General features: G+C 36.3%; 1 protein-coding gene across 1 annotated transcript in view; it reads left to right on the top strand.

The window, feature by feature from the left end:
• The window catches only part of USH2A (usherin), a 903825-nt gene that overhangs the window by 737345 nt on the left and 140118 nt on the right, over nt 1-26362 (top strand). The window contains exons 58-60 of the mRNA XM_070474523.1: nt 8533-8691; nt 10070-10232; nt 22162-22516. Of these exons, the coding sequence (XP_070330624.1) occupies nt 8533-8691; nt 10070-10232; nt 22162-22516 (677 nt within the window). The remainder of the gene's footprint in view (nt 1-8532; nt 8692-10069; nt 10233-22161; nt 22517-26362) is intronic.

The following is a 26362-nucleotide window of genomic DNA, read 5'->3' on the forward strand; positions in this document are numbered from 1 at the left end:
AAAAAATACTTCATGGGACACAAATGATTTTCTAAGATTAAAAATTGAGATATGCATCCCTACCATTTCAGAATCCAAACACTCAAAATTATTTAAACTCTGAAGGTAATAATGGGACTTTCTAATTTATCAAGGTGATGACTCTATTTTGAACTATCCTAGCCCTTAATCATCTTCTAATTAACAATGTCATTGGATCCAACATCCGCTTTTTCTCACTAAAGATAATGAGTTATTTAGGCTTGATGCATAATGTTGAAATACTGGTGCCTTTCCTTTCACATTTATCTCTTAGTCCATTACCTCTGTTGCCAGTTCTTCTACTGAGAAATCATTTAAATTAATATTGCTTAGGAATATAAATGATTTTTATTAATCAAGTTTTAATTAAGGGGTAGCTATTGGCCTCTCTGTAGACATTAAACATCTTGGTGTCCAGTGAACTAATCAATGCAGTGTATTATATCAGATACTGTCCATTTAAAGTCAAATTGGCATAAGACTTTTTAAAGTATTCATGTCACATTAATCAGGATAATTCAACACTGGCAGTTGTTTCAAGCTTCTTATGTGTGCCATAGACAAGTGGCAAGCAGTGCTGAGTTTCAGAAAAAATGTAAAATCATTGCAATGATTTGTCGTTTATTTTGTGTATTAATTTACCTATATTTTTTCAGTTTTACTGAGTATAATTAACAAATGGTAATATATTTAAAGTGTATAATGTGATCATTTGATATAAGTGTACATTGTGAAACTATTTCCACCATTAATTTAATTAACACATTCATTATCTCATATATTCTCTTATTTTTCTTTGCTTTTCTTTGTTATTTTTTTTTCCCTGGTGGGAACACAAGTTCTATTCTCTTAGCAAATTTCAGTTGTACAATACAGTTCATTTCAGTCACTCAGTCATGTCCAGCTCTTTGCGACCCCATGGACTGCAGCACACCAGGGCTGCTTATCCATCACCAACTCCCAGAGTTTACTCAAATTCATGTCCATTGAATCAGTGATGCCATCCAACCGTCTCATCTTCTGTCGTCCCCTTCTCTTCCCACCTTCAATCTTTCCAGCATCAGGGTCTTTTCTAATGAGTCAGTTCTTCGCATCAGGTGCCCAACGTATTGGAGTTTTAGCTTTAATATCAGTCCTTCCAATGAGTATTCAGGTCTGATTTCCTTTAGGATGGACTGGTTGGATCTCCTTGCAGTCCAAGGGACTCTCAAGAGTCTTCTCCAACACCACAGTTCAAAAGTATCAATTCTTTATTGTCCAACTGTCACATCCATACATGACTACTGGAAAAACCATAGCCTTGACTAGACAGACCTTTGTTGGCAAAGTAATGTCTATGCTTTTCAATATGCTGTCTAGGTTGGTCATAGCTTTTCTTCCAAGAAGCAAGCGTCTTTTAATTTCATGGCTGCAGTCACCATCTGCAGTGATTTTGGAGCCCCCCAAAAAATAAAGTCAGCCACTGTTTCCTCATCTATTTGCCATGAAGTGATGGGACCAAATGCAATGATCTTAGTTATCTGAATGTGGAGCTTTCAGCCAACTTTTTCACTCTCCTCTTTCACTTTCATCAAGAGGCTCTTTAGTTCTTCACTTTTTGCCATAAGGGTGGTGTCATCTGCACAATACAGTATTATCATATATATAGTCACCATGTTTTACAATCAGTCCTCAGACCTTATTCATCTTATAACTGAAAGTATGCACCATTTACTAACTTCTCCTTATTTCACCCATCCTCTCAACCCCTGGCAACCACCATTTAGTCTGTTTCTATGAATTCAGCTTTCTTTAAAAATGAGTCCATGTGTAAGTGATACCATTCAGTATTTGGCTTTCTCTGTCTAGCTATATCACTCAATATCCTCCAGTTTCATCCAGGTCGTAGCAAACAACAGGCTTTCCTTTTTTAAGATTGAATAATATTCCCATCTTAAATCTATTCCATTGTGTCTATATCATATTTTCTTAATCTGTTCATCCATTAATGGACATTTAGGTTGTTTCTATATCTTGGCTATTATGAATAATGCTGCGGTGTACATGGCAGTGCGGTTGTCTCTTTGAGATAATGATCTCATTTACTTTGAATATATACGCAGAAGTAGAATTACCACATCACATAGTAGTTCTACTTTTATTTATTTTTTTTTTTTTGAGAAACCTTCATGCTGTTTTCCATAGTGGCTGTATCAGTTTACATTCCCAACAACAGTGTACAAGGTTTTCTTTTTCTCTACATCCTTACCAGCGTTTGTGATTCCTGTCTTTTTTGGTAACAGAGATCCTAACAGGTGTGAAATGATATCTCATTGTGTTTTTGATTTGCACTTACCCATTGATTATTGATGGTGAGCACTGTATCATGTACCTATTGGCCTTTTGTATATCTTCCTTGGAAAAATGTCTTTTCAGGTCCTTTGTCCATTTTTTAGTTGGGTTATGTTTTTTATTATTGGATTGTATGGGTTCCCCATATACTTTGGATATTTAATCCCTCATTAGATATGTGGTTTGCAAATATTTGCTCTTATTCCATAGGTTGTCTTTTCATTCTATGAATGGTTTCCTTGGCTGGGCAGAAGCTCCTTAGTCTGATGTAGTCCCATCTGTTTATTTTTGCTTTCATTGTCTTTGCTTTTGACGTTTAGTAAATTTATCTTACCTTTTTGAGTTCTAACGTGTGCTTGGCATTTTGAAAGAGGTTAACACATATCTCATTTAATGTTCATAATAACTTGTAGTACATCCAGTGTTCTCCCTTTGTTGCTAATGAGAAAAGTTAATTTTGGTGCTAAAAGCTTTTCTCTAGGTGATTCATCACATAGGTGTCAGTGCCAACTAGCAATAAATTTCACTCCAAATCCTTTGAGCAAACACACTATTCCATATTTTTACACAATTTTTCTACCTAAACAGTGTAAAGCAAATTATTTTCTTCTGCATTCTACCACAATCCAGTTCAAAACTGAAAAAACTATTGCCATAGATACAGCAAGCATATATGGAGACAAGTGGTTCATCCAGTAACCCGGTAGGATCATTTTATTTGCAGCTTAAAATTTCACAGGATGTAATTAATTTACATTTGAGGGGATTGATTCATCTATTCATTTCAACAAATGTGAAGATGTTTACTAAGTCCCTCTCTGGGGGGTGCCAGGCATGATTCTCGACATTTTGAGTTTAAAAGAAAGAAGGAGTGAGATATTGTCCCTCTTGTCAAAAACTCTACCATCTAGTTGAACAGAAAAGGTATAAAATTATACAAACTATGTAAAATTTCCATACAGTTGGTATGGATGTGTGTTTAAGAGGGTCCAGTTTCACTTCCATGGCCCCCAAAGGAAATTACCAACATACCCACATCTCTACAAAGGAGACATGCGGCTAATTTGCTAAAAGCATTATGTTAAGCACAGCCCGTGGTTTGAAGCAAATGCAGCTATCAAACCAATAGTTTCCCTCTTAGAATTGTTCTTGCTCCAGCTCCTAAAAAAAGCTTTTAAAAAAGGATTATTTGATTGACTTGTCCCATTGTAAAGTATGCACCTGCTGTGAAATGAAGCCATGGAGGGAAAAAAAAGTTGAATAATTTAACTTTTTTATTTGTAAAGATAATCAGGGTTTTTCTGATTACATCTTAACTTCATAAATGTTAAATAACCTATCAGCATCTAGTTGTTGTAAATTATGAAAAGGAGCCTTGCAAGGAATATTAACCGACGAAATCTTTGTTCTTTAGTGAACAAGAAAATGTGTTATGGCAGCTTGTCACCGTGCGACTGGTAACTTTGACACCAAATAACAGAACTGCCATTCGCACTTAGGCTAAATTGGTTCACATGGGTTTCTGCTGCTCCTCTTGCTCTGACATAAATTTATGAACTCAGGAACTAACCAAGCCGTGTGGCTTGCCAGCTGACTTTAACAAATATGCCCATTTCATTTCATTTAGTAGTCAGAATACCAGGGGGCTAGGTCATTTCAGACTCATTGCAGATGGTCTAGGGTTTGCAGGAACATAGGAGGCTTTCATGTCACTGTCCTGTAAATTATGACAGCGGAGGGGGCCTTCTTTCCTAAATAAGTGCATGTCAGTGTTTGACATGTTCACAGCTTCAAGGAGCACTTTCTGTTTCAACACCTTACAGGTGTATGTAAAGGACATTTATTTCTGATTAACCAACATGTGAAAAATGCATTTTCTGGGTACACACTTTGACCAGCCATGATCAAGTTTACGTCTATATTTGAAATGTGGTATAAATACAGTTTTGTTCCCTGACCTCCTAGGAGTCCTGTCTTTTAAGCAGAGAAGATACTGGAAGCAGACCAGAAGGGGCAGACATATAATAAGGTGTAAACTCAGACGAATTGAACAAAAGACCACTCTAAATTACTGTTGAGAATAAAGACTAGGATATCTTCACAGGCTACAACTTTTACATATACAAGTATATGTAAAAAAATAAAACTAGATAACCAACTTTTGTTATAACAATAATTATTTGATTCAGTATAACATTGATTTGTAATTGGAATAACTGCTTTATATAAAAGATGGGTTCAGCAGTGTTCGTGGACACATAGAAACAGTGTCATAGCTATGGGGTATTTTTTTCCCATTTTGCTCAATTTCATTTTGTTTTATAGAGATGTCTCTCATTTACTTGGCACTTCCTGTGTTGTTGTAATGAACTAAAATATTTTCAATACATTTTTAATTAATTCTTTCATCTCTTTATGAGGTGGCTATTAGTGTCATCATTTTACAGATGAAGAGACTGGTGTCTGCAGAGGATCGAGAATTTACTAGGGAATAAGGAAGGTAGAAGAGGGATTTGATCTGACTCCATCCTGTGGTTTATCTAGTTCATCAAGAATTATAGGATATTTTCCAAAGTGTGTTTGCCAAACTTTTCCACAAGATCCGTCCTAGGATCAGAGATGACAGAATAAACATGTAACCTGAGGAGGTTTGAAAAAAACCTGAAGCAGTCATCATAACCTTGTAAATTATTTTAAGGTCTCGCTTTTTATCTTAAAATTTCATGCAAATTTGACGTTGAATTCCAATGTGTTTGTCCTCGTCCAAAAAACAGTGTATTGTGGGATTTATCATTCAGGGGTGCTTTTTCCACCCTTTTCTTCTATTGACAATCTCTTTAGCTAAAGCATAATGTGCTATGATATTTCTGGATGTTAAGTCAATCTGAAGAGAGCCAACCCCAATAACAGGCTCAGTGTCCAGGCAGTTCTTCCTCTCTTCATTTTGCCATAAATACGTGTGCACCAACAGCAGCCTTTTCCCCCACTGCCTTACAAACTATGTTAGGGCAACAACAAGGAGAAATGCCCGAATCTGAGGCACGATTCTGTGACCTTCCAAGACCTCCTGGAGGGATATTTCCATAACCATATCTTCTGCTGAAGGTCAAATTGCAAACCAAGACGGTCCCTAACTCACTCAATCTCTTTTACTACTTGGAGCAGTGCTCCCCAAAGACCATCTTTAGTAGAGAAAAAGAAAACCCTGATTAGATTGCTCTTTTATTTTACCTCTAATACAGTTCTTAAGTTTTGCTCATCCGTTAGTGAACTCAAGTCTCCAATGGTCCCTGTAATCAACTCACTTCATCCAACTCTCAAACTTTGTTTTAATTATAGCAGTCTTACTGGGAGAAGGAAAAGCGTTCCCAATTTTGTCTTGCAGTTAAGAATGAGGCCTTGAAGAATATCTTCTAAATGAGCTCATTACATGTACTCACAATTCCATTAAAGAGAAAATGAATTTACTTAAATTTTCTAGGTATTAATCTTTGCTGCGAGATCTGGAAAAAATATAATAATAATGTAGAATTTTCTGTTACTTGAGGCTGAGCAGAGGCATCATGGTACCAGTCTGCTTTTCATCCCGTGTCTGGGGAAGATAACACATGATGAATCATTTTAAAGCAATAGTAAGTGACAAAAATTAGATGATGCTTGACTGCACCACAAATGGTATTTATGCGTGTTCGACACACTGGTTCTGTCCACATAAACTTTTTCTGCTGGTGTGCAGTTAGTTCACTCTGAAGTGACTATATATTCAAAATAATTTAGTAAAGTTCTCATCACTCACTTGCACATATAATTTTCTAATTTTGTGCATTTTAGGGAGAAAAATCCACGCTCATTTTTTGTGAACAGAAATAGTGGGGTTCTGCTGGTTTTCCCTAGTTTGGACAGGGGAGTTATGTGTTTCACAAATTCTACAAGTCAAAACTAGTTGGGGAAAGAGGGACATGTTTGTCCTTGTCTCCAAAAATACTTTGACAAAAGTCCACAAATGTCCAGGATATATGTATCCCAGTTTGGGAAATCTGCTCTTCAGAACTTTTAATCTTCACCTATAATTTTGTTCCATCAGTGGTAATTCTGACTCTTCCTTCATTTTTGCCCCTGTATCTCATCTGTCTCCGAGACTTGTTCTGCCTGTCTATGTGTTCTCTCAAAATGATCCTTTCACTTTTTCCTCTGATTGTCCTAATCCAAGTCTTTTATCAAGAGACAGCATAAATATAGAGAGATAAGCTTTGTTATCAAATGTGCCTGAGTTCAAATTTTGCTGCCTCTATTAATCTATGTGATATCTGTAACAAGTTTCTCCTATGAGCCTGAGTTTTCTTATTTTAAAAAAAACAGGTAGTAATATTTATCTTACAATATTGTCTCCTGGTTTCATTCATTCATTCAATCAACATTTGAGCTACTGATCTGTACTCAAATCTAAGCATTGGAACTACCTTAAAGAAGAAAACACAGTCCCCAACTGTACGAAGCTGACATTCTAGTGATGTAAAAGGAGATAATACATGGTGCCTGACATAAGACAGGAATGCAGTGAAATGCTGTTTTGTTTGTGTTGTTTCTACAAAGTTTGCAATGACTTCCAAATTGATAGCTCTTCCTTCTGGTTCACACGTTTTCTATCCATCATTCACTTGCCAGCAGTGGTATCTTCCTAAAATATAAGTTAGATCCTGTTAACACCTACAGAGTCTTGTGTTGCTGATTGCATATAAAACCAAAACTTCTGGAAGAAATAAAAGATAAAATAGAGTGACTCACTTGAATTTGAGAGTGGAGAAAGCAGGGTCTACTTTTAAGAGTCTTATTCTAAGGCTTCTGGTGTAGGGAAATGGGGAGAGAAAACCCAGGAATAAGAACCCATTTGGGAGTGGAAAATAGTGTAATTCTTTTTTAGACCTTGAGATTGAGGTCTCTGTGAAGTAGACTGTTCGAAATACAAATCCACAGTGCAGGAGAAATATAAATTCAGAGATAGGAATTTAGGAATTGATCATACAATAATAGAAGTTAAGCTATAAGGATAAAAACAACAATTTAATTGGGATGCTCTAAACTTTAAATTCTCAGTCTCGGTTGCCAAATTCAGCACCATCTGGCACCTTCCCAAAGGAACCGATTGATCAATCCTTCCGATTCTGATCAATATTTCCTTCAGAGACTCCTTATTTTAATCTATCCTACATAAAGTCCTGAACACCTCTGGTTTCTGCTCACTCTTCTGCCCCTTGTGTATTGGAGCTATAGCTACAAAAAGCAAAACCACATTTAATTCTTTAGACCTCGTCTCTCATGGGTTATTGAATCCTATGCTATGGATTTCCTTGTCTCTGTAGCAGAGAAACTTATTTAAGTACTACAAAGGTAAGTGATGAAGCCCTCATATGTTAGAAGCTAGCAAATCAATGAGAAACTTTGGTGGGAAGCTTCATTATATTCTTCATTCAAGGCTCATATCCTCTCCTTTAAAAAGTGTGCATGTTGTTCATGACCAAATAAAACTTACAAGCATTTAATTCTGTGACCAGACTGTGAAGAGGCTAAACTGATAAGACCTCCATTCTTTAGGAGGCATTGTGAAAAATGACAGTTTTTAAACCCAAATTTCATATATATTTAGGTTCATGCATCTCACTGACAGAGTGGACTGTCCTGACTCAATAATTAATGCACTGGGAATTCTCTAGGTAGACTGTGATTTGGATACTTTATGGGCTATTATGTCAAGGATCTGTGTCAGATGAGATGCATACCCAATGCTTGCAGAAAAATTATTGTCACAAGCAAAACTGTTGGGGTTTTTTATGTACTTTAAGAGTAAGTAAACCTAGGAAAAATGTAACATCATTTCTAAGTGCCTTGTATGTATTTTCCTTGAAACATGCCTTGTTTTTATTTGCCTATACAGTATACCATTGAATAGAATTGTTGTATTTCATTTGCTTTTGAAAATAGATGATAAACATTTCTTACTTTTAGAAAAAGCACTCTAATATTTTTCAACTCAAATTTCTTGCAATTATTAATTGCTATATTAGGCATTAGTATACCTTGAAGTGTAAAATTTTAAATATACATTGTTCTTAAAAGATGAACGTTTGTTGACCATTTGTTGACCAAACAGACAAACATGTGTTTTATTCTCTCTCTTTAAAGGGATCCTTGTCCCCACAATGCCTGTGGAGTACAATGTCTTACTCAATGCCGGAAGTGCAACACCTCTGGTCTCCTCTGTTGGTCATCATCAATCAGTCCTTCTGGAAAACTTGGCTCCATTCACACAGTATGAGATAAGGATACAAGCATGCCAAAAAGGTGAAAGTCTTTCAGACACTTGTCCAGGGTTTTTATAAAAAAGAATTTCATTTAAAATTTTTTCAATAAAAAGGAATAGACTCTCAATTCAAATACAAAGACTAACATTCTGTTTCTTATTTGTGCTGGACTTTGTACCCAGAAAAAATCAGAGCCCTGCATTGAGTAAAGAATTATGCATTTCAGCACATTAAATCATGAATATTTAAATATATGAAAGTGGTGGTTTTGCGAAGTCTTGTTTTATAAGGCCTTTTAAAAGAAAAACACCTAGATCACATAAAGGAACCATGGGTAATATAAAACAATATAGGCATTACAAAAGTCTCCTAGGAAATGTCCGCACCTGGGCTATATTTCAGTTTTATTTAGGGGTGCGGTAGAAGGAAAGGAGACATTATTAAGCAGCTGAGTTACACTCAAATGAATCTCAATATATTTTACACGGCTTCCCCGATAACTGTCTCTTGAACCTAAACTGTCACCTTGAGTTTCATGGCTTCAGCTAGTGGTCAATAAAATCGTCATCTACATGTATGGTCTTGAGAAGGAGCCCCACTCACTTCCTTCATCCTTCCAAGTGTTATATAATAAGTAATACCCAACTGCTAAGAGAAAAAAGGTGTAACTCAAAACAAGTTGCTTCACCTTAGATTAAGGAAATTTACCAATCTTATACTCAACATGAAACTCCTGTCCTTAGGAACTTCTGTCTCCAAATGGATACTATTTCCCATAGAGCTGGTTAGAATTAGGGGTCTGTGATTTTGCTATGCTTTGTTTCCAAAACTGAGTCAGTTTGCCCGCTTTTCTCTACAAATCAGACCAAGACATTTTGTTTTGGAAAATATTGTTTTCCTTGTTCCAATCTTCAGCTAATCCACAAGGAAATGACTTTAAAGTTTTCTTGATTTAAAAGCAAAACCACTTTCTGCATCTCTGTGTATCCTGTGAATTTGAAACTGTATACTTCAAATGCATTATTTGACTTCTGTGTGTCAAGAGAATGATCATTTTTAAATATTGGCAAAATAAGATATTATTATTAAGAGCAGGTCACACATGCACTTACTTTAATCATATTTTCACTTTCTGGTTCAAATAACTGCAGTAAACTAGAGAAAACTCAGTTCAAGGTATAAACTTTATTGTCTGTGCCTATACAAAAATGTGGTTAGTTAATGGATTTTCCAAAAATCATTTCTTATTTAAATATTCAAATCCTATAGAGATGTAAATGCTAGTCTAAAGTATATATAGAACTGTGTATACAAAATTTCAGATACAATGATTTTCATGGTATTCCTACCCTTCTATATGTACATGTAGCTCTTTGCCTTACTTGAAAAATTACTAAAGATTTTTTTTTTTTTCCAAGGAGGTTGTGGAGTTAGCAGTAGGATGTTTGCCAAAACAGCTGAAGCAGCCCCCCTGGATCTAAATTCTCCTATTCTTAAGGCACTGGGGTCAGCTTGCATAGAAGTTAAATGGATGCCACCTAAAAAACCAAATGGAGTCATCACTAACTACTTTATTCACAGGTAACATTGACTATTACTATTATTGTTAATTATTTAAGATTGTGCACTATTCCAGTACTGTAAACTCAAATATGTTTTCTATTTCCATGAGGAAATGAATGGAAATTCATGTTTTGAGCACCTACCGGAAACTAAAATTGGTACTGGATACTTTTACACATTATAAAAGGAGGGGGGGAAGCTATAACTAACATGTGACATTTATGTTTGAGCCTCTTTGAAAGATAAGACCTCATACCCCCAAAAACCTTACCTTTGATGGACAGGTAGAGCTGTCCTCTGGAGGTTCAGTGGCCAAGAACCATAGTCATTCCAGAGGGAGAACCAGGTCTAGGACAAGAAATCTAGTTATTTCTCACCACCTAATATGTGAAATTTGAAGGGCTTTTTCTATTCTTCAAACGATGGTGCATCTTTTGAAGGGGGTGAGGGGAGACAGAGAGGCTGAGACTCCTTGGGCAGTTTGGTTTGAGGACATTGTGCTCCTTGATCCATCTTTGACTTGATCAACATGGACATAGTTTTAAATTAATGTTTTCTTTAAATATGTAATGAATAGATAGGAGGAGGAGAGAGAGAGAGAAACGAAATAGATACAGAGAGAGAAGGAAAGGGAAAGCGGAAGAGAAAGAGCAGAAAAGGAGAAAATAAAACAAAAGCAGAGAGAGGAGAACAGAGAACCCGCCGCTGAGAGCTGGCCACCTGTGTCAGTCCGTTCAGGTTGCTGTAACAAAAATACCGTAACTTGGGTGACTTACAAACAACAGATATTTATTTCTCATGGTTCTGGAGGCTGAGAAGTTTAAGATCAAGGTGCTGGCAGGTTTGCTGTCTGCTGAGGGCTCACTTTCTGCTTCACAGATGGTCATATTCTCACTGTGTCCTCACCTGGCAAAAGTGGCAGGGGATCCTGTGGGGACTCTTATCAGGGCACTAATCCTATGCATGAGGACCCCACCCTCTTGACCTAGTCACCTCCTAATATCACCGCCTAGGTGGTTAGGATTTCAGTATATTAATTTGGGGGAACACATTCATTCAGATCATAGCAGTGAAACAGAAAAGACAGTTTCTAAGACAGGCACAGGAAGACATAAAGCTTTTGCAGATGAAAACACCTTTCCAAAAGCCATCTATTTACATCAGGCGTACAAAGCCCACATGTTTTCTCAGATCCCCATACCACTCGCACGTCCTTTGTTAGTCTCTCCTGCAGCCTAGCCCTCCCTCATTTGGTCCTGTGCCCTAGATACATCGTGAAACTTAGTTTAGGCTCCTCTTGTAACTTCAGATGGTAAAACCCTTTGATTTAGACCAATCTTCATCTCTGGGTTTGTAGGAAGATTGTGATGGATGAAAGTATTATTGCATTTCTCTTTATGTAAATGACATTGCCCAGAATGAGCAAGCAAAATGTTTTCCTCTCAGCAAACATTAATTTGAAGAATAATATTTCTGATTCAAATACACACAAACATGTAAAAATGGCTAATGTGAATTTACATTTTACACTAAGCACGTTAGAGGAGCCTCTAAAATGCTCATCCTCTTGGAATAGTTTTCTTTCATCTACTTAATGCTAATTGTATGAGAAAAGCACATCAAATTCCTATTCTGAATAAAGGGAAATAAAATATCTGTTATAGACCAGGATGTGGCTTCACTCTGTTGGTTTTGTAAATAAAGCTCATGATTACAGTGACTATTCCATGGCAGCTATAGAGAGGGAAAACAGGAAATATAATGCAGAAAGCCTGCTTCAATGAAAAATACTGTAAATTGAATTTGACAGCATTTGATGGCATTTGATTATTCTAGTCACAGCCAAACAATGATATAAAGAGTAATATGAAACAGAATGTGTTACTGCCTAGCAGACTCAAAAGCAATAAACCTTCCTCCAATGTGACACAATCACTTCACAATCATAATTGTAGCCTGTTTGATACCTCTGAGTACAGCAGAAGGGCACTGACTGACATAGATACATTTTGTTTTTTATTTAAAGTGAAATGAAAATGGCGCGCTGGGGCTTCAGATACAATCGTTATGTTCACCTACATAGGCATGAATCACTTGGCAGTTATTTCAGCTGAAGTTTAAATGTGCTTAGACAACAACAATATCAAATTTTTCTTAGATAGCTGCAAAAAAAATCAGAAATTTGTAAGGACTGAAATAGAATGTAGACACATAGTTCTTTTTCATCCTGGGACTCCACAGAGCCCCTCATATGGTTATAGCCATGAGCCTGCGGGCTTTCTGGGGAGGTTATGGCATGCCATTTCTGCTTCATCATGTGCCTCTTCTTTCTTCTATCACCACCAAAGGAAATCCATTTAGCTCAAATCAAAGACAGGGTTTGACCTATGCAGATATTTTCATTAAGTTGCAGGAAGTCAATTTGCCAGTTCCGTCTTGAAAATGTTTGTCACTCTGCTCTCTCCAACTCACCAAAGCATTTTCCCTCAGTATTTCTCTTTCATTGTTTACATGTTGCCTCTAGATAGCATCCTGTTAAAAAAAAAAAGGCAGAGGGTGGGGGGGGGGAGGGGGGGTCTGCCCTAATAAGCATATAAGCTATTTATGACTTTAAAAACTAAAACGAAAAATAACCTAGTAAGGAGGAGACTATTAATCCAATTGCTTCTGGTTAGTTCACCTGTTAGTTTGATATATTATTTAGGCTACTTTGTTGACCACATGTGAGTTACAAAAGAGATTTCCTACATTAGAGACAAACTTCATGTTAATGTTTTGCAAACTGTTTACTGATAGGGTTATAGATAAGGCCATCTTAGGCTTTATACAAGTATGGCTTGTATAATAAAGCTTCTTCAGCATTTCCCCTTTATTTTATACGTGTAATCTTGTAAATGGCAAAATTCACCCACAAAATGCAACTTTCATTTACAAAATCCACCAAACACTTTTTCTTAAGACTTTATAAAACATGTATTAAAATGATCTCCCACTAGGAGCTTCTATTTTGAGAGAGACAAAAATGCATGGGTTTTTAATTCTCAAAAGCAGTCTCTAATTTAAAAAAAAGATTTGATCAGTGTTCAATAAAAGACAAAAATATACAAACACCAACACCTGCTAAAGACTGTAAAAGTAAAAACTAATGAGCCTTCCAAGTATTCAAATAATTGAGTATTCTAAAAAGCTGCATAAGGTTTTGAAGGCTAAAATCTGAGATAGTTTGAATGGACAGATGATATGGAAGAATATTTCAACCAGGGTACCGTAAATAATATTTTTTAGAATGAGTAATTAAGCTAATTGAGTAAACTAAGAAAAAGGGAGCATTGATTGAAAGGTAAAGGAATTTTTAATGTGATCAATTTGTGTTATGTGGAAAGGAAGTATGGATGTGAAGATAGATAGAGCAGATAGATATAGACAGATAGATGGATAATGGATGATAATGTTTATTTCTACTATAAGATCTGGGCTCTATTACAAAGGACCTTTACTATAGTAGGAGATGTAAGTCAAACTAAACAAACAGAAAAACAAGCAATGTAATGTGAGAACTATAAGTATTTGTCACATTTTATTTAATGTGAAAAAATATACAGGAGAAAAGAATTCTTCCTGAAATATTTATGGAACACTTTTATTGATGGAGAATTCTTGGATATAGTTAATGTCATTAAGACTTGGCTTTACAAAATAAAAATGTAATGACTATTTAAATTAGAAGTACTTTTTTGGGAAAAAAAATTTTGACAATACAGAGGTTGTTAATGCCTTTTTTATGATTTACCCATGTCATATATAATTCCCATTGATAGATAACTATTATTCATTTTAATATATGTAACATTAATGTTTTCTATTTTTAATTTCCCTTACATAAAAGAATTGCTCAAATTTTATTTCTGCATTTAGATACATACACCTATCACTTTTTTTAGACTCAACAGTATTTTATTATATGAATATGTATCTTGTATTATTTAATCAGTCCCCTATTGATGGCAAAATAGGTGATTTCCAGGTTTTCATTACAAAAGCAATTCTCCAAAAATATCTTTACAATAAGCTTATGAAAGATTATCCTTAGTACTAGAAGTGCAGAATCCAATTTTGTCCATTTTAAACCTTTATTCTCAGTCATATCCAAGTCTTTGCAACCCATGAACTATAACCCGCCAGGCTCCTCTGTCCATGGGATTCTCCAGACAAGAATCCTGGAGTGGGTTGACGCTTCCTACTCCAGAGGATCTTCATAACCCAATGATCAAACCCACGTCTCTTATGTCTCCTGCATTGGCAGGTGGATTCTTTACCACTGCACCACCTTGGAAGCTTAGAGATTCCTAAACGGTCATTCAAAAATGGGATGTAAGAATTTCTAATTCTGAAATCTCCTATCAATATTAAAACAACAATCTTTCAAATCTTTGCAAGTTCAGTATTTTAAGTGGCATGTTATTATTGTTTTAATTAAAATTTTAGTCATTATAAGCCACACTCTTTATTAATTTCAAACATATATTTGGTATTTGTGTGTATATAGTATATTATATATCCTTAGACTATTTTTGTTTGGACAGTTTCTTATTAATTTACCTATATTCGTGTATATTAAGGAAATTCTTTTAGTGATCATATTAAAAATAGCACATCAATTATTTCTTCCTATGCTTTTATGGCCCTATTCCTTATATCTAAATATAGACTGGATTTTGTTTTTGTTACTTGAAGTCTAATTAACAAACAACATTGTATTAGTTTCAAGAATTCAACATAATGATTCAACATTAGTGTGCATTTCAAAATGATCACCACAATTAATCTAGTTACCAACTGTCACCATTCAAAGTTACAAATTTTTTTACTTTTGAGAATTTTTTTTTCACTTTCTTAGCAACTTTCAGATTTGCAATGTAATATTATTGGTCTAGTCACCATGCTGTATGTTACACTTATTTCTTTTATACTAGAAGGTTTTACCCCTTCGTCCCATTCTGCCCTTCCCTCCGAGCCCTGGTGGTGGCTCAGACGGTAAAGTCTCTGCCTGCACTGCAGGACCCCTGGCTGGGAAGATCGCCTGGGAAAGGAAATGGCAACCCACGCTAGGATTGCTGCCTGGGAAATCCCGTGGAAAGCGCCTGGAGGGCTGCAGTCCATGGAGTCTTACATAGTCAGACATGATTTAGTGACTGAGTACACACACAATTTGTCAATGTTATTTTATAATTTACCGATTGGAAATGCCACCTATACAAAATTCCCATGTGTCATCTCACTTATTTCAGGATTTTGTATTGTTTAATTTGTGGTAGATAAAATATTAGCAAGCATTACCTGATGGCAAAGATATCTCAGGTGAATAAAATTAATGGAATAAGCAACATTCCCAACACTGAAGGTATAAGGTCCCAGTAGCAGTCAGGCTTAGCTGGACATTTGTTATTTGTAGGGAAAATTTAGAAGATCTGCTTGATGCTAGATTTTGGAAGACTTTGAATACTAGGTTAAGGAGTTTAGGTTTTTGATTTGGAAACAATGTGAACCATTGAAGATTTGGGGTAAAATAGAGAAACAATGTGATCGATTGACGAGAGCATGGCATTTGCAGTCAGAAGATACAGCTTCCAGGCCCTGGGTCTGCCACTTACTAGTTATGTGACCTTGGGCAAGTCACTATTTTCCCTAAGCTTCATTTTTATGTAAGTTAGGCTAATAAACATAGAAAATAACATCTAGAATTTCATGGGAATTAAATCATGTGTGTGAAAGTACTATGTTAAACATAAAGCATGATTTTAAAAAATAGAAAGTTATCCAAGGTTAACCATCCATAGCCATGCTTTGAGAAGACAAATCTGGCAGTTACACATTTATATTTCAGGACAAAGAAAGGCATTAATGATAATAAAAGAATATTGTACTACAGTACACCTAGTATGATTCTGTTTTTCTTTAAATATATAGGATATTTTTACATTTGTATGTACACAAATAAACATCTGGAAAGTTAAACACCAAAAGAAAGTCAACAGTGCTCATGCCCAGAGATAGGTTATGGATAATTGTTGAATTTTTTGCTCATCTGTATTTTCTAGTTACTTTTTACAGTCGATACGTAATACTGTGTGAAAAAGACAAAATGATAAACTCAGTGAGTCCAGATGAAAATCTATCATCACCCTCTTTATGATTTTCTTATTTCCCTCTTTCTGTGAGCATCATCCTCGTTTTCTACAGCAATCAAAATCTGCTCAAGAAAGAAAAACCACACCAGTTATTTTAACAGAGAGAATTTAATGTAAAGAATTACTAACTGGTTGTAAAGTTGTTGACTAGGTAACTGAAAGATGAAAAGAGAACTCAAGATAGCATGGAGATGGCAACTGCAGGAAAGAGCTAATGCCTATAGGACTGAGGCAACAAAGAGAAATAGCTTGAATTATTAAAACTCAGAAGATTAGCAGGGAGCAGTTCTGATGCTGGGACCCAGACATTCGAGGGCAGGGGCGGGGCATCCGCCAGCTGATGCAGGTGTCTGTAGGAGGGGGCATGAGATATAGCTGGCTTTCCAAGTGTTGGGGAAATGTCACACTTGAATCATCTGCTTCTAAGGGAGAAGGATCTACCACCTCCAAGGTGAAAAATCCTTCTTGGAGAGAACCTTATGTAAACAGCAAGCCAGCAGGAAGCAGAAAGGAAAAAGGAAAAAGCCTTTTCCTTTTTCCTTTCAGTTCTCTGGCATCACCCTCTGACACCCCCTATTGGCAAAGCACAACATAGACTCAGCTGGTAGAGCAGAAACGCAGATGATGGAGTCCCAGTCCTATTGTCATAATGGCAAATATAGAAGGGTAGGTTTAGAGTTGAGAGACAACTTAATAATGAGAACATTCTTCTGGTTCTTCTTAGAACCAAAACTTCGGACTCTTCTTGTTAGCCAGTCGGTTATCCAGTCACTGCTTCAAAAAATACTCATTGTCCACTACAATGAGCCAAGCTTCACTAGGTGCCGAGAGTGTGCGCAAGAATAAGGAGAGTCCTTGCCTTCGGGGAGCTTGTGGGATAGGAGGAGAGGTACAAAAAAGGAAAGTCTGTTATAATACATTGTGACAAGTGAGTCCATAGGAAAAGACTGAGCGCGTAGGAGGATATTATAACCCTGTTTGAGGCTTCCCTGCTGGCTCAGATGATAAAGAGTCTGCCTGCAGTGAAGGAGCCCTGGGTTCAACCCCTGGATTGGGAAGATCCCCCAGAGAAGGGAATGGCAGCCCATTCCAATATACTTGCCTGGAGAATCCCCATGGGCAGGGAAGACTGGCGGGCTACAGTCCATGGGGTCGCAGAGAGCCAGACATGATTGAACGGCTGTCAGTGCAAAAATTGTCTAACCCTGTTTGAGAGAGAAGCAAAGGAAAGACTTACTGGACAAAGTGGGGGTAGAGTTTTACAAGCTGATTTGGAGTTAACCTATAGAAAGGAGGAGAGAAATGAAGGAAAATGCAGCAAGGCATTGCAGAACAGGATTAACAGATATCCAAGCATGGAAGCATGAAATATCATGGTATACAAGGGAAACATGGGCAAGGATTGGATGGTTTTTTAAGCAACTGGATTTTTTTTAAACATTGGATTTTGACCAGAAAGTAAAATTGGAATAGAAATCTCAGAAAGTGAATCTGGAGTGGTAAACACATGCCAGTTCCATGACAAATCACTGAAGAGTTTTAAACGCAATTAAGCTTTAAAATTTTTGTAAGGTATTTGAAGTCTTTTCCCCCAGCACCAGAGCAGCCATGCACTCAGGAAAGCGGGATGATTCAAACGTTCGAAAGCATTTTTTAAATCACCTATGTTTACACTTCCTCTACCAGCAGCCTAGTTCAGGATTCACATTTATTCTCGTATGGACTGTTGAGATGACTTCTTCATTGTGTGATGACATGCTGTCACTTCCTGGTCAATGCAGCCTTTACACACAACTACTGGATTTGTCTTCCTCAACATTGGCTGTGGACATCATTTCTTCTTTTTAATTGAAGTATAGTTGATTTACAATGTTGTGTTAGTTTCTGGTGTACAGAAAATTGATTGAGTTTTATATATATACATATATATATATACACACATCTATATGTATGCACATATAGATATTCTTTTCAGATTCTTTTCCATTATGGTTTTTACAAGGTATTGAATATAGTCCCTGTGCTATAAAGTAGGACCTTGCTATTTATCTATTTTATATATAGTAGTGTGCATATTTTAATCCCAAATTCTTAATTTATCCCTCCCCCTCATCTCTCCCTCTTAGTAACCGTAAGTTTGTTTTCTATATCTGTGAGTCTATTCCTGTTTATGAATGAGTTTATTTGTGTCACATTTTAGTTTTCATGTATGAGTGATATCAAGCAGTATTTGTCTTTGTCTGACTTGCTTCCCTTAGTATGATGATCTCTAGGTCCATCCATGTTGCTGTAAATGGCGTTATTTCGTCCTTTCTTATGGCTGAGTAATATCCCATTATATATATGTACCACATCTTCTTTATCTATTAATCTATTGATGGACATTTAGGTTGCTTCCATGCCTTGACTATTGTAAATAGGACTGCAGTGAAAACTGGAGTGTATGTATCTTTTCAAATTAGAGTTTTTTCTTTTCCAGATCTGTACTCAGAGGATTGCAAGGATCATATGGTAATTCTAGTTTTAGTTTCTGAAGGAGCCTCCATATTATTCTCCATGGGGGCTGTACCAATTTACCTTTCCACCAACAGTGTAGGAGGGTTACCTTTTCTCCACACCTTCTTATGACTTTGGACATCATTTCAATGATAACTTCCTTTGTATTATGTATTACATTTGACCCAGTGATTTTCATGTGGGCATAATTAAATAAGAATTACTTAATTCTTACCCAAATTCTAGACATTATGCACTATAAGATTATTGACTCCAGTTTACAAAGTAAAATGAAACCTAGAGAATACAGGTGAGTTTGCCCAAGATCATTTAATGGTGTGGCAAGGCAAGGCCTACAACCCATCTCCTGTGACTACAGGTGTTTCTGGTTATTTATTTAAATTCAGAGTATTCTTAATATTCTTCATGAGGTAAGGTTGGCAGTCTCATAATCTGAAATTGTTATGGGAAATGCATTAAATTATAGGATTTTATTTTAATTGCTTTTGAAGATAAGCATTGAGAGCTGCTGGCATTCTAAGAGGGTAGGGAGTTCTTTAAAAGGTTATACTACATGAAGACAACATAAGTGTGAATGCCCTTTAAAATATATAGTTCCTGGTTTAATAATTATTTTTGTTTTCTTCTTAAGTGTTAAGGACCATTAAATTAACACGAATTAAAAGAGGGAATTACTGAAGTATCTCCCACATGAGCTTAAGCAGAGCCAACTATTTGGCTCTCCAGAGAGAACTGGAAATGTGATTTTCCTGCACACAGACTGTGCAGAAGGAAACACTTCCAGTTAAATGAACAGTTGAAGCTTACATCCTAAATAAATTAGAAATAATTGTTGTCTATTCAACATCTTCTATTCAGAGTTCATTCAGACATAAAAATGTCCTATTTTTTTTAAATACCACAGTTAGCATGGTTACCTCACTATAATATTAATTATTTCTTATCAGAACTGAATATTTAACCAGGCTGCATCCTTCAACTAATTTGGTGGATAAACTTGGGACTAACATAATACTTCATCTCTTACATAGTACAGATTTTTAAAATTTACACTTTCAGGAAATTTTTTAAAGAATATCCACAATGGGAATTTGCTGTATGGCTCAGGAAACTCAAACAGGGACTCTGTATTAACCTAGAGTGGTGAGATGGGGAGGGAGATGGGAGGGAGGTTCACAAGGGAGGGGATATGCGTATATCTTATGTCTGATTCATGTTGAGGTTTGACAGAAAATAACAAAATTCTGTAAAGAACTTATCCTTCAATTAAAAAAGTAAATTAAAAAAAAGAATATCCATTGTGTGTGTGTTTTTTTTTATTTTTTGTATTTTCTCCTACTTTTTTCCTTTTTGTTTCTTCTTTACTTTTTTAATAGAGTGTCAGTTTTATGACAACTGTGGCTGCACCTCAATGTGGGAATTCATGAGAGTTTAACAAAAATTCATTGAATTGTCATAGAAAGTTTGAAGCCAGACAAAGCAGACCATTTTATTTTCCCATAGAAATTCATGTGTTTGTCTACTGCATCATGTTCTCAGCAAACACCTTTTGAAAAACTTACTGAGAGGAGGTTTTGGCTGTGAGCCCTGTGGTCCTCAGTAGAATGGACTCATCCCACTGACTCACCCGGTACCTAGTTGCAGCAAGGACGAAGGCCAAACCCTGCACGCCTATGCTGGGTGGGGGCTGGCCCAGGCATGGTGGCGCGGAATAATGAGGTGGGTTGTGGAACCGTAATTGCAGGTCGCTGCGATTATCTGTGAATTCTCCACAGCCACCAGCAGGTAGACTGTCATTGCTCACTCCTAGGTCATAGGGACTTCATCAACTTGAGGTTCATCAAATTCTCAAAGCCAGAGATTTTAAATATCCTGCCTTTTCTTGAAAGGTACTGCCGTTTACTTTGTCTTAATAACCCTTTCCATTTTGATGGTTAATCTGATATGGCAGCATGTGACCATGCCAGCATCTGAAGAGTGAGTTAATTAAATACCCCTAACAACCTGGAAAATACTGATTTATTCATCAATCTCTTCTCAACTGGAGATGAAGCGAAAGGAGGAAAGGGTCTTCCCTTGGGTACAATTCTTCCCCAACTTAGCATACTTACCCTCATAAGAAAGAAGGGTTGACAGAGACAAGGCAAAAATGCAGAAGAGCTTTGGAATTATATGCCTTTGGGCCATTCATTCAAAAAATTATTTGGACTGGAAGTTTGGGGTTAGTAGATGCAAACCATTACATATAGAATGGATAAAAACAAGGTCCTACTGTAAAGCACAGAGAACTACATTCAATATTCTCAGATATACCATAATGGAAATGAATATAAAAAAGAATGTATCTACTGAATCACTTTGCTGTGTAGTAGAAATTAACACACCTTTGTAAATTAACTGTACTTTAATTTTTAAAAAAGTTTTATTGAGCTTACTGGGTTCAGATGCTGGTAACACAGAAAGAGACCAACCACAGTTCCTCGGAAACTTCCCATTGTGGTCAGGTCTGCATCATGATGTCATACCCAGATTAACAAGTGTCTGTTCCAAACAAAATATCATATCACATATTTGGGGTCATTCTAACAACTGACAATTCCATTTCTCGTACTTAGACATTTAATGCTCTATATGTGTGTGTGTGTGTGTGTGTGTGTGTGTGTGTATGTATGTTAGTCACTCAGTTGTGTTTGACTCTGCAACCCGTGGACTGTAGCTTGCCAGGTTCTGGTGTCCATGGGCTTCTCCAAGCAAGAATACTGGAGTGGGTTGCCATTGCCTTCTCCAATGCTCTATATATTGCGTACCAAAACAGTTTGCATGGGCCTTAGGTGTTTTGCGTGGTGGGGGCGGGGGGAGGTTGAAATATAATTGATTTATAATGTTTTGTTAGTTTCAGCTGTACTTGTTTTTTTCTGTCTGACTTTATGAACCCTAGTTTTGACATCAGAAAAATCTGAAGATGGGACTAAATTCCTTTCTTAGATAGTCAAAAGAATTTTTTGAGCATACTTTGCTTTTTCCTAGGTTTTGGAGAAGCCATCTGAAATAAATTTGACTTTTACCTTTTAAAGAGTTCCAAAGCAAATTCCTGTTACTAGACTTACCATGTTCATTTTGTTAACGGGACTGTTGAAAAATTGAGTTTGTAACAAATTCTTCTAAAAAGCAATTTCTTACTCTGTCCACACCCTGTCTTTTGAGTGTGCAGTGTCACTGATTCCTTCCTGGTTTTCTTTCAGACGTCCTACTGGCATTGAAGAGGAATCCCTTGTGTTTGTCTGGTCAGAAGGAGCCCTTGAATTTATTGATGATGCAGACACTTTGAGGCCTTTCACACTCTATGAATATCGGGTCAGAGCCTGTAACTCCAAGGGCTCTGTGGAGAGCCTGTGGTCATCAGCACGGACTCTGGAAGCCCCACCTCAAGATTTTCCAGCACCTTGGGTTCAAGTCACTGGCGCCCATTCAGTTCTGCTTAACTGGACCGAGCCGGCCTCTCCTAATGGCATCATCTTCCAGTATCGTGTGGTTTACCAACAGAGAACTGATGACCCGACCTTGAACTTCTCTGCAGTGCATGCTTTCACAGTGATGGTAAGAAATTTAGAAAAAAGAAAAAAATAAAAATAATAACAGGTACTTAGATTTTTTTAAATTAATTTTTTTGAAGTGTACCTGCTTTACAATGTTCTGTTATTAATAGTTTCTACTATACAGCAAAGTGAATTAGCTATTGTTGTTGTTCAATTGCTAAATCATGTACAATTCTTTGCAACCCCATCCTCTGTAACCCACCAGGCTTCCCTGTCCTTCACTATCTCCTGGAGCTTTCTCAAACTTATGTCCATTGAGTCGGTGATGCTATCTAACCATCTCATCCTCTGCCACCCCCTTCTCCTTCTTCCTTCAGTCTTTCCCAGCATCAGGGTCTTTTCCAATGAGTTGGCTCTTCACATCAGGTGGCTGAAATATTGGAGCTTCAGCTTCAGCATCAGTCCTTTCTGTGAATATTCAGGGTTGATTTCCTTAAGGATTGACTGTTTTGATCTCCTTGCTGTCCAAGGACTCTCAAGAGTCTTCTCCAGCACCACAATTCAAAAGTATCAGTTCTTCAGTGCTCAGCCTTCTTTATGGTCCAGCTAGACATATACATATATCCCCTCTTTTTTGGATTTCCTTTCCCATTTAGGTCACCACAGAGCTTGGAGTAGAGTTCCCTTTGTTATAAAGTAGGTTCTTGTTTGTTATCTGTTTTTTCCCCCTTTGGTTATCTATTTTATGCATAGCATCAATAGTGTATATATCACAATCCCAGTCTCGCAATTAATCCTATCACCCCTTCGTTCACCCTTGGTATCCATATGCTTGATCTCTATGTCTGTGTCTCAATTTCTGCTTTGCAAATTAGATCATCTGTACTGTTTTCCTAGATTCCACATATTTGCATTAATATATATTTGTTTTTATCTTTCTGACTTCATTCTGTATGACAGTCTCTATGACTATCCATGGCTGTACATTTAACCCAATTTTGTTCCTTTTTATGGCTGAAATATTCCATTGTGTATAAGAATAGGTGCTTATATGGTTAATATGTTGACATTAATTTTCTTAGCTGGCTTATCATTTTTCTTTACTTGATGCTTAAATATATGGGAATTGTTAAGTGCAAAAGTTGCAAAGTAGTCATGGGGACAGGATACTGAACTAAGTGTAGGAGATACTGGAGACCAGTGTTCAGATCATAGTTAATCTGTGTTACTGCCAAAAAATAACTGAATCTCTCTTTGCATGACTTCCAAACCCATTAAATGGAAGTATTAAATGTTTCCCTCTGCACCTCACAGGGATGAAGCTCAGATAAAATTAGACACGTCACATATATAAATATGATATTATTGACTCTTTGAGGAAAAAGAAAATTAAATTTCTAGATATACCTATCTAGATATATAGATATAGTTATACATATACATCACATGCATTATAACTTAATGGTGATTTTTCAGGGTTGGCCTCTTCTGGCCCATACCACCACTTAATTCAATTTACCTTCTATCTCCTGAGAGCTTTCTTTATACCTGGCATAGCCTTGTGTTCTAGAGGAGATACAAAAAACAGGATGGTCCTTCTCTCAAGGAGCTTTCTCTCTTATAATATTGCAGAGATGAGAATTGAACACTAAAAAGTAAGCGAAGTAGTGGGTTACAGCCCATAATTTCCACCACACTGGGATTCAGATCCCAAACCCCACCACCTACTGGCCACAAACCACAACACATGAAAATATCATACATCAAAAGTGTTAAGCAAGAAATGCTCTGGAAGTTTGTAAATGTGATTCTATTTATATAAAAATTTCTAGAATATTTTAAGTATAGAGAGGAGATATATTGGGACAAGGAGCTTCTCTGCCCTTATCAACAAAGCTACCTATAGGGGGAGGAGACAGTTTTACATTTTGCTTCATGTAATTCTCTATTTTTTATTTTTTCTAAAGACTATTTATTATTATTTTATTTTTTAAAAATGTTAATCTTAATAAAGATCTGTAAAACCCCAAATTAATCAAATTATGTCTCATAGATATTAGTTGGCAGCCCTGACTCTCCCCAGCATTGAGCAGAATGATGGGCAGGTAGCAGATATTAATAAAATAGGAAAGACAGAAAGAAATGCTCTGGGAAGTCAGCAGGAAACCCTAAGACTGAAAGGATTTCATGAGAAAGATGAAACATTGTGGTCTTGGGAGTGAAATACACATGGTTTTCAAATGTCGATGACTGTCCTAAATATGAAAGCCCCTCACAAGGAAGAAACACTGCACAACATAAAGCACCATTTTCAAAGACCAGATCATTTTCTGTGCTTCCAGTTTGGGAAGCCCAATCTACATGAAGGTTATCTTATATAGAGTGTACCCAAAATATCTAAATAAGGTGAGGCAAACATATTTTAATGAAACTCCAGAAGAATCTTCATAAATGAATAGAGTGTAATATTTTCTCACTATCCAATGTTCAAATTTCTCATATGGCTAGGAAATAAGCAATATATTAATTAAAGAAATCTTCATTTTTAACTTAATTTTTGTTTTATATTGGAATATAGATGATTTACAGTGTTGTGATAGTTTCAGGCACACAGCAAAGTGATTCAGTCATGCACATACATATATCCATTTTTTCCCATATAAGTCATTGCAGAATGCCGAGTAGAGTGCCTATGCTATACAGTAGGTCCTTGTTGACTATCAACAAGGCTTTATATTTTATATATAGTTTGTATATGTTAATCCCAAGCTCCTAATTTACTCCTCCTCCCCTACATTTCATCTTTGGTAACCATAAATTTGTTCTCTGAGTCTATTTCTGTTTTGCAAATAAGGTCATTTGTATCTTTTTTTTCTAGATTCTACATATAAGTGATATCATGATATTTGTCTTTCTCTGACTTCACTTAGAAAGTTAATCTCTAAGCCCTTCTGTTGTGGCAAATGTCATTCTTTCCTTTTTTTTATATAGCTGAGCAATAGTCCCTTTTATATATGTATCACATCTTCTGTATCCTTTCCTCTGTCAAAGGAAATTTAGGTTGCTTCTGTGTCTTGGGTATTGTAAATAGTACTGCAGTGGATATTGGGGTGCTTGTGTCTTTTCAAATTAGAAAACTCTAATGCCCAAGAATGGGATTGCTGGACCATATGGTAGTTTTATTTTTAGTTTTACAAGGAACCTCCATACTGTTCTCCATAGTGGCTGTACCAATTTATATACCCATGAACAGTATAAGAAGGTTCCCTTTCTCCACATTCTCTCTGGCATATATTGTTTATAGAATGTTTGATGATGGCCACTCAGACTGGTGTGAGGTGACACTAATTTTTTTATTTGCATTTCTCTAATAGTTATCAGTGTTGAGCATCTTTTATATACCTCTTGGCCATCTGTATGTCTTCTTTGAAGAAATGTCTATTTAGATATTCTGCCCATTTTTTGATTAGGTTGTTTATTTTGTTTTTATATAGAGTTGCATGAGCTGTTTGTAAATTTTGGAGATTAATCCCTTGTCAGTCACTTCATCTGCAAATATTTTCTCCCATTCTGTGGGTTTGCTTTTCATTTTGTTTATGGTTTCCTTTGCAGTGCAAAAGCTTATAAGTTTGATTTGGTCCCATTTATTTTTGTTTTTATTTTCATTACTCAAGGAGGTGGATCCAAAAAGATTTTGCTGAAATTTATATCAGAAAGAAATCTTCACTTATATGTAGAATTAAGAATTTATTTTTTATTTGACAGTTTATATATCATGGTCTTTTATATTACATTTAACAGTGCCCTCATTATAAGATTAGAAGCAATGTTCTTAAGAGTAGAAGTTCTTTTTTAGTTATGTGATCCATGGGGAAATCTATTATCTCCCACCATATCCTTGTATTCA

Source organism: Odocoileus virginianus, chromosome 11, assembly GCF_023699985.2.
Source record: "Odocoileus virginianus isolate 20LAN1187 ecotype Illinois chromosome 11, Ovbor_1.2, whole genome shotgun sequence".
NCBI lineage: Eukaryota > Metazoa > Chordata > Mammalia > Artiodactyla > Cervidae > Odocoileus > Odocoileus virginianus.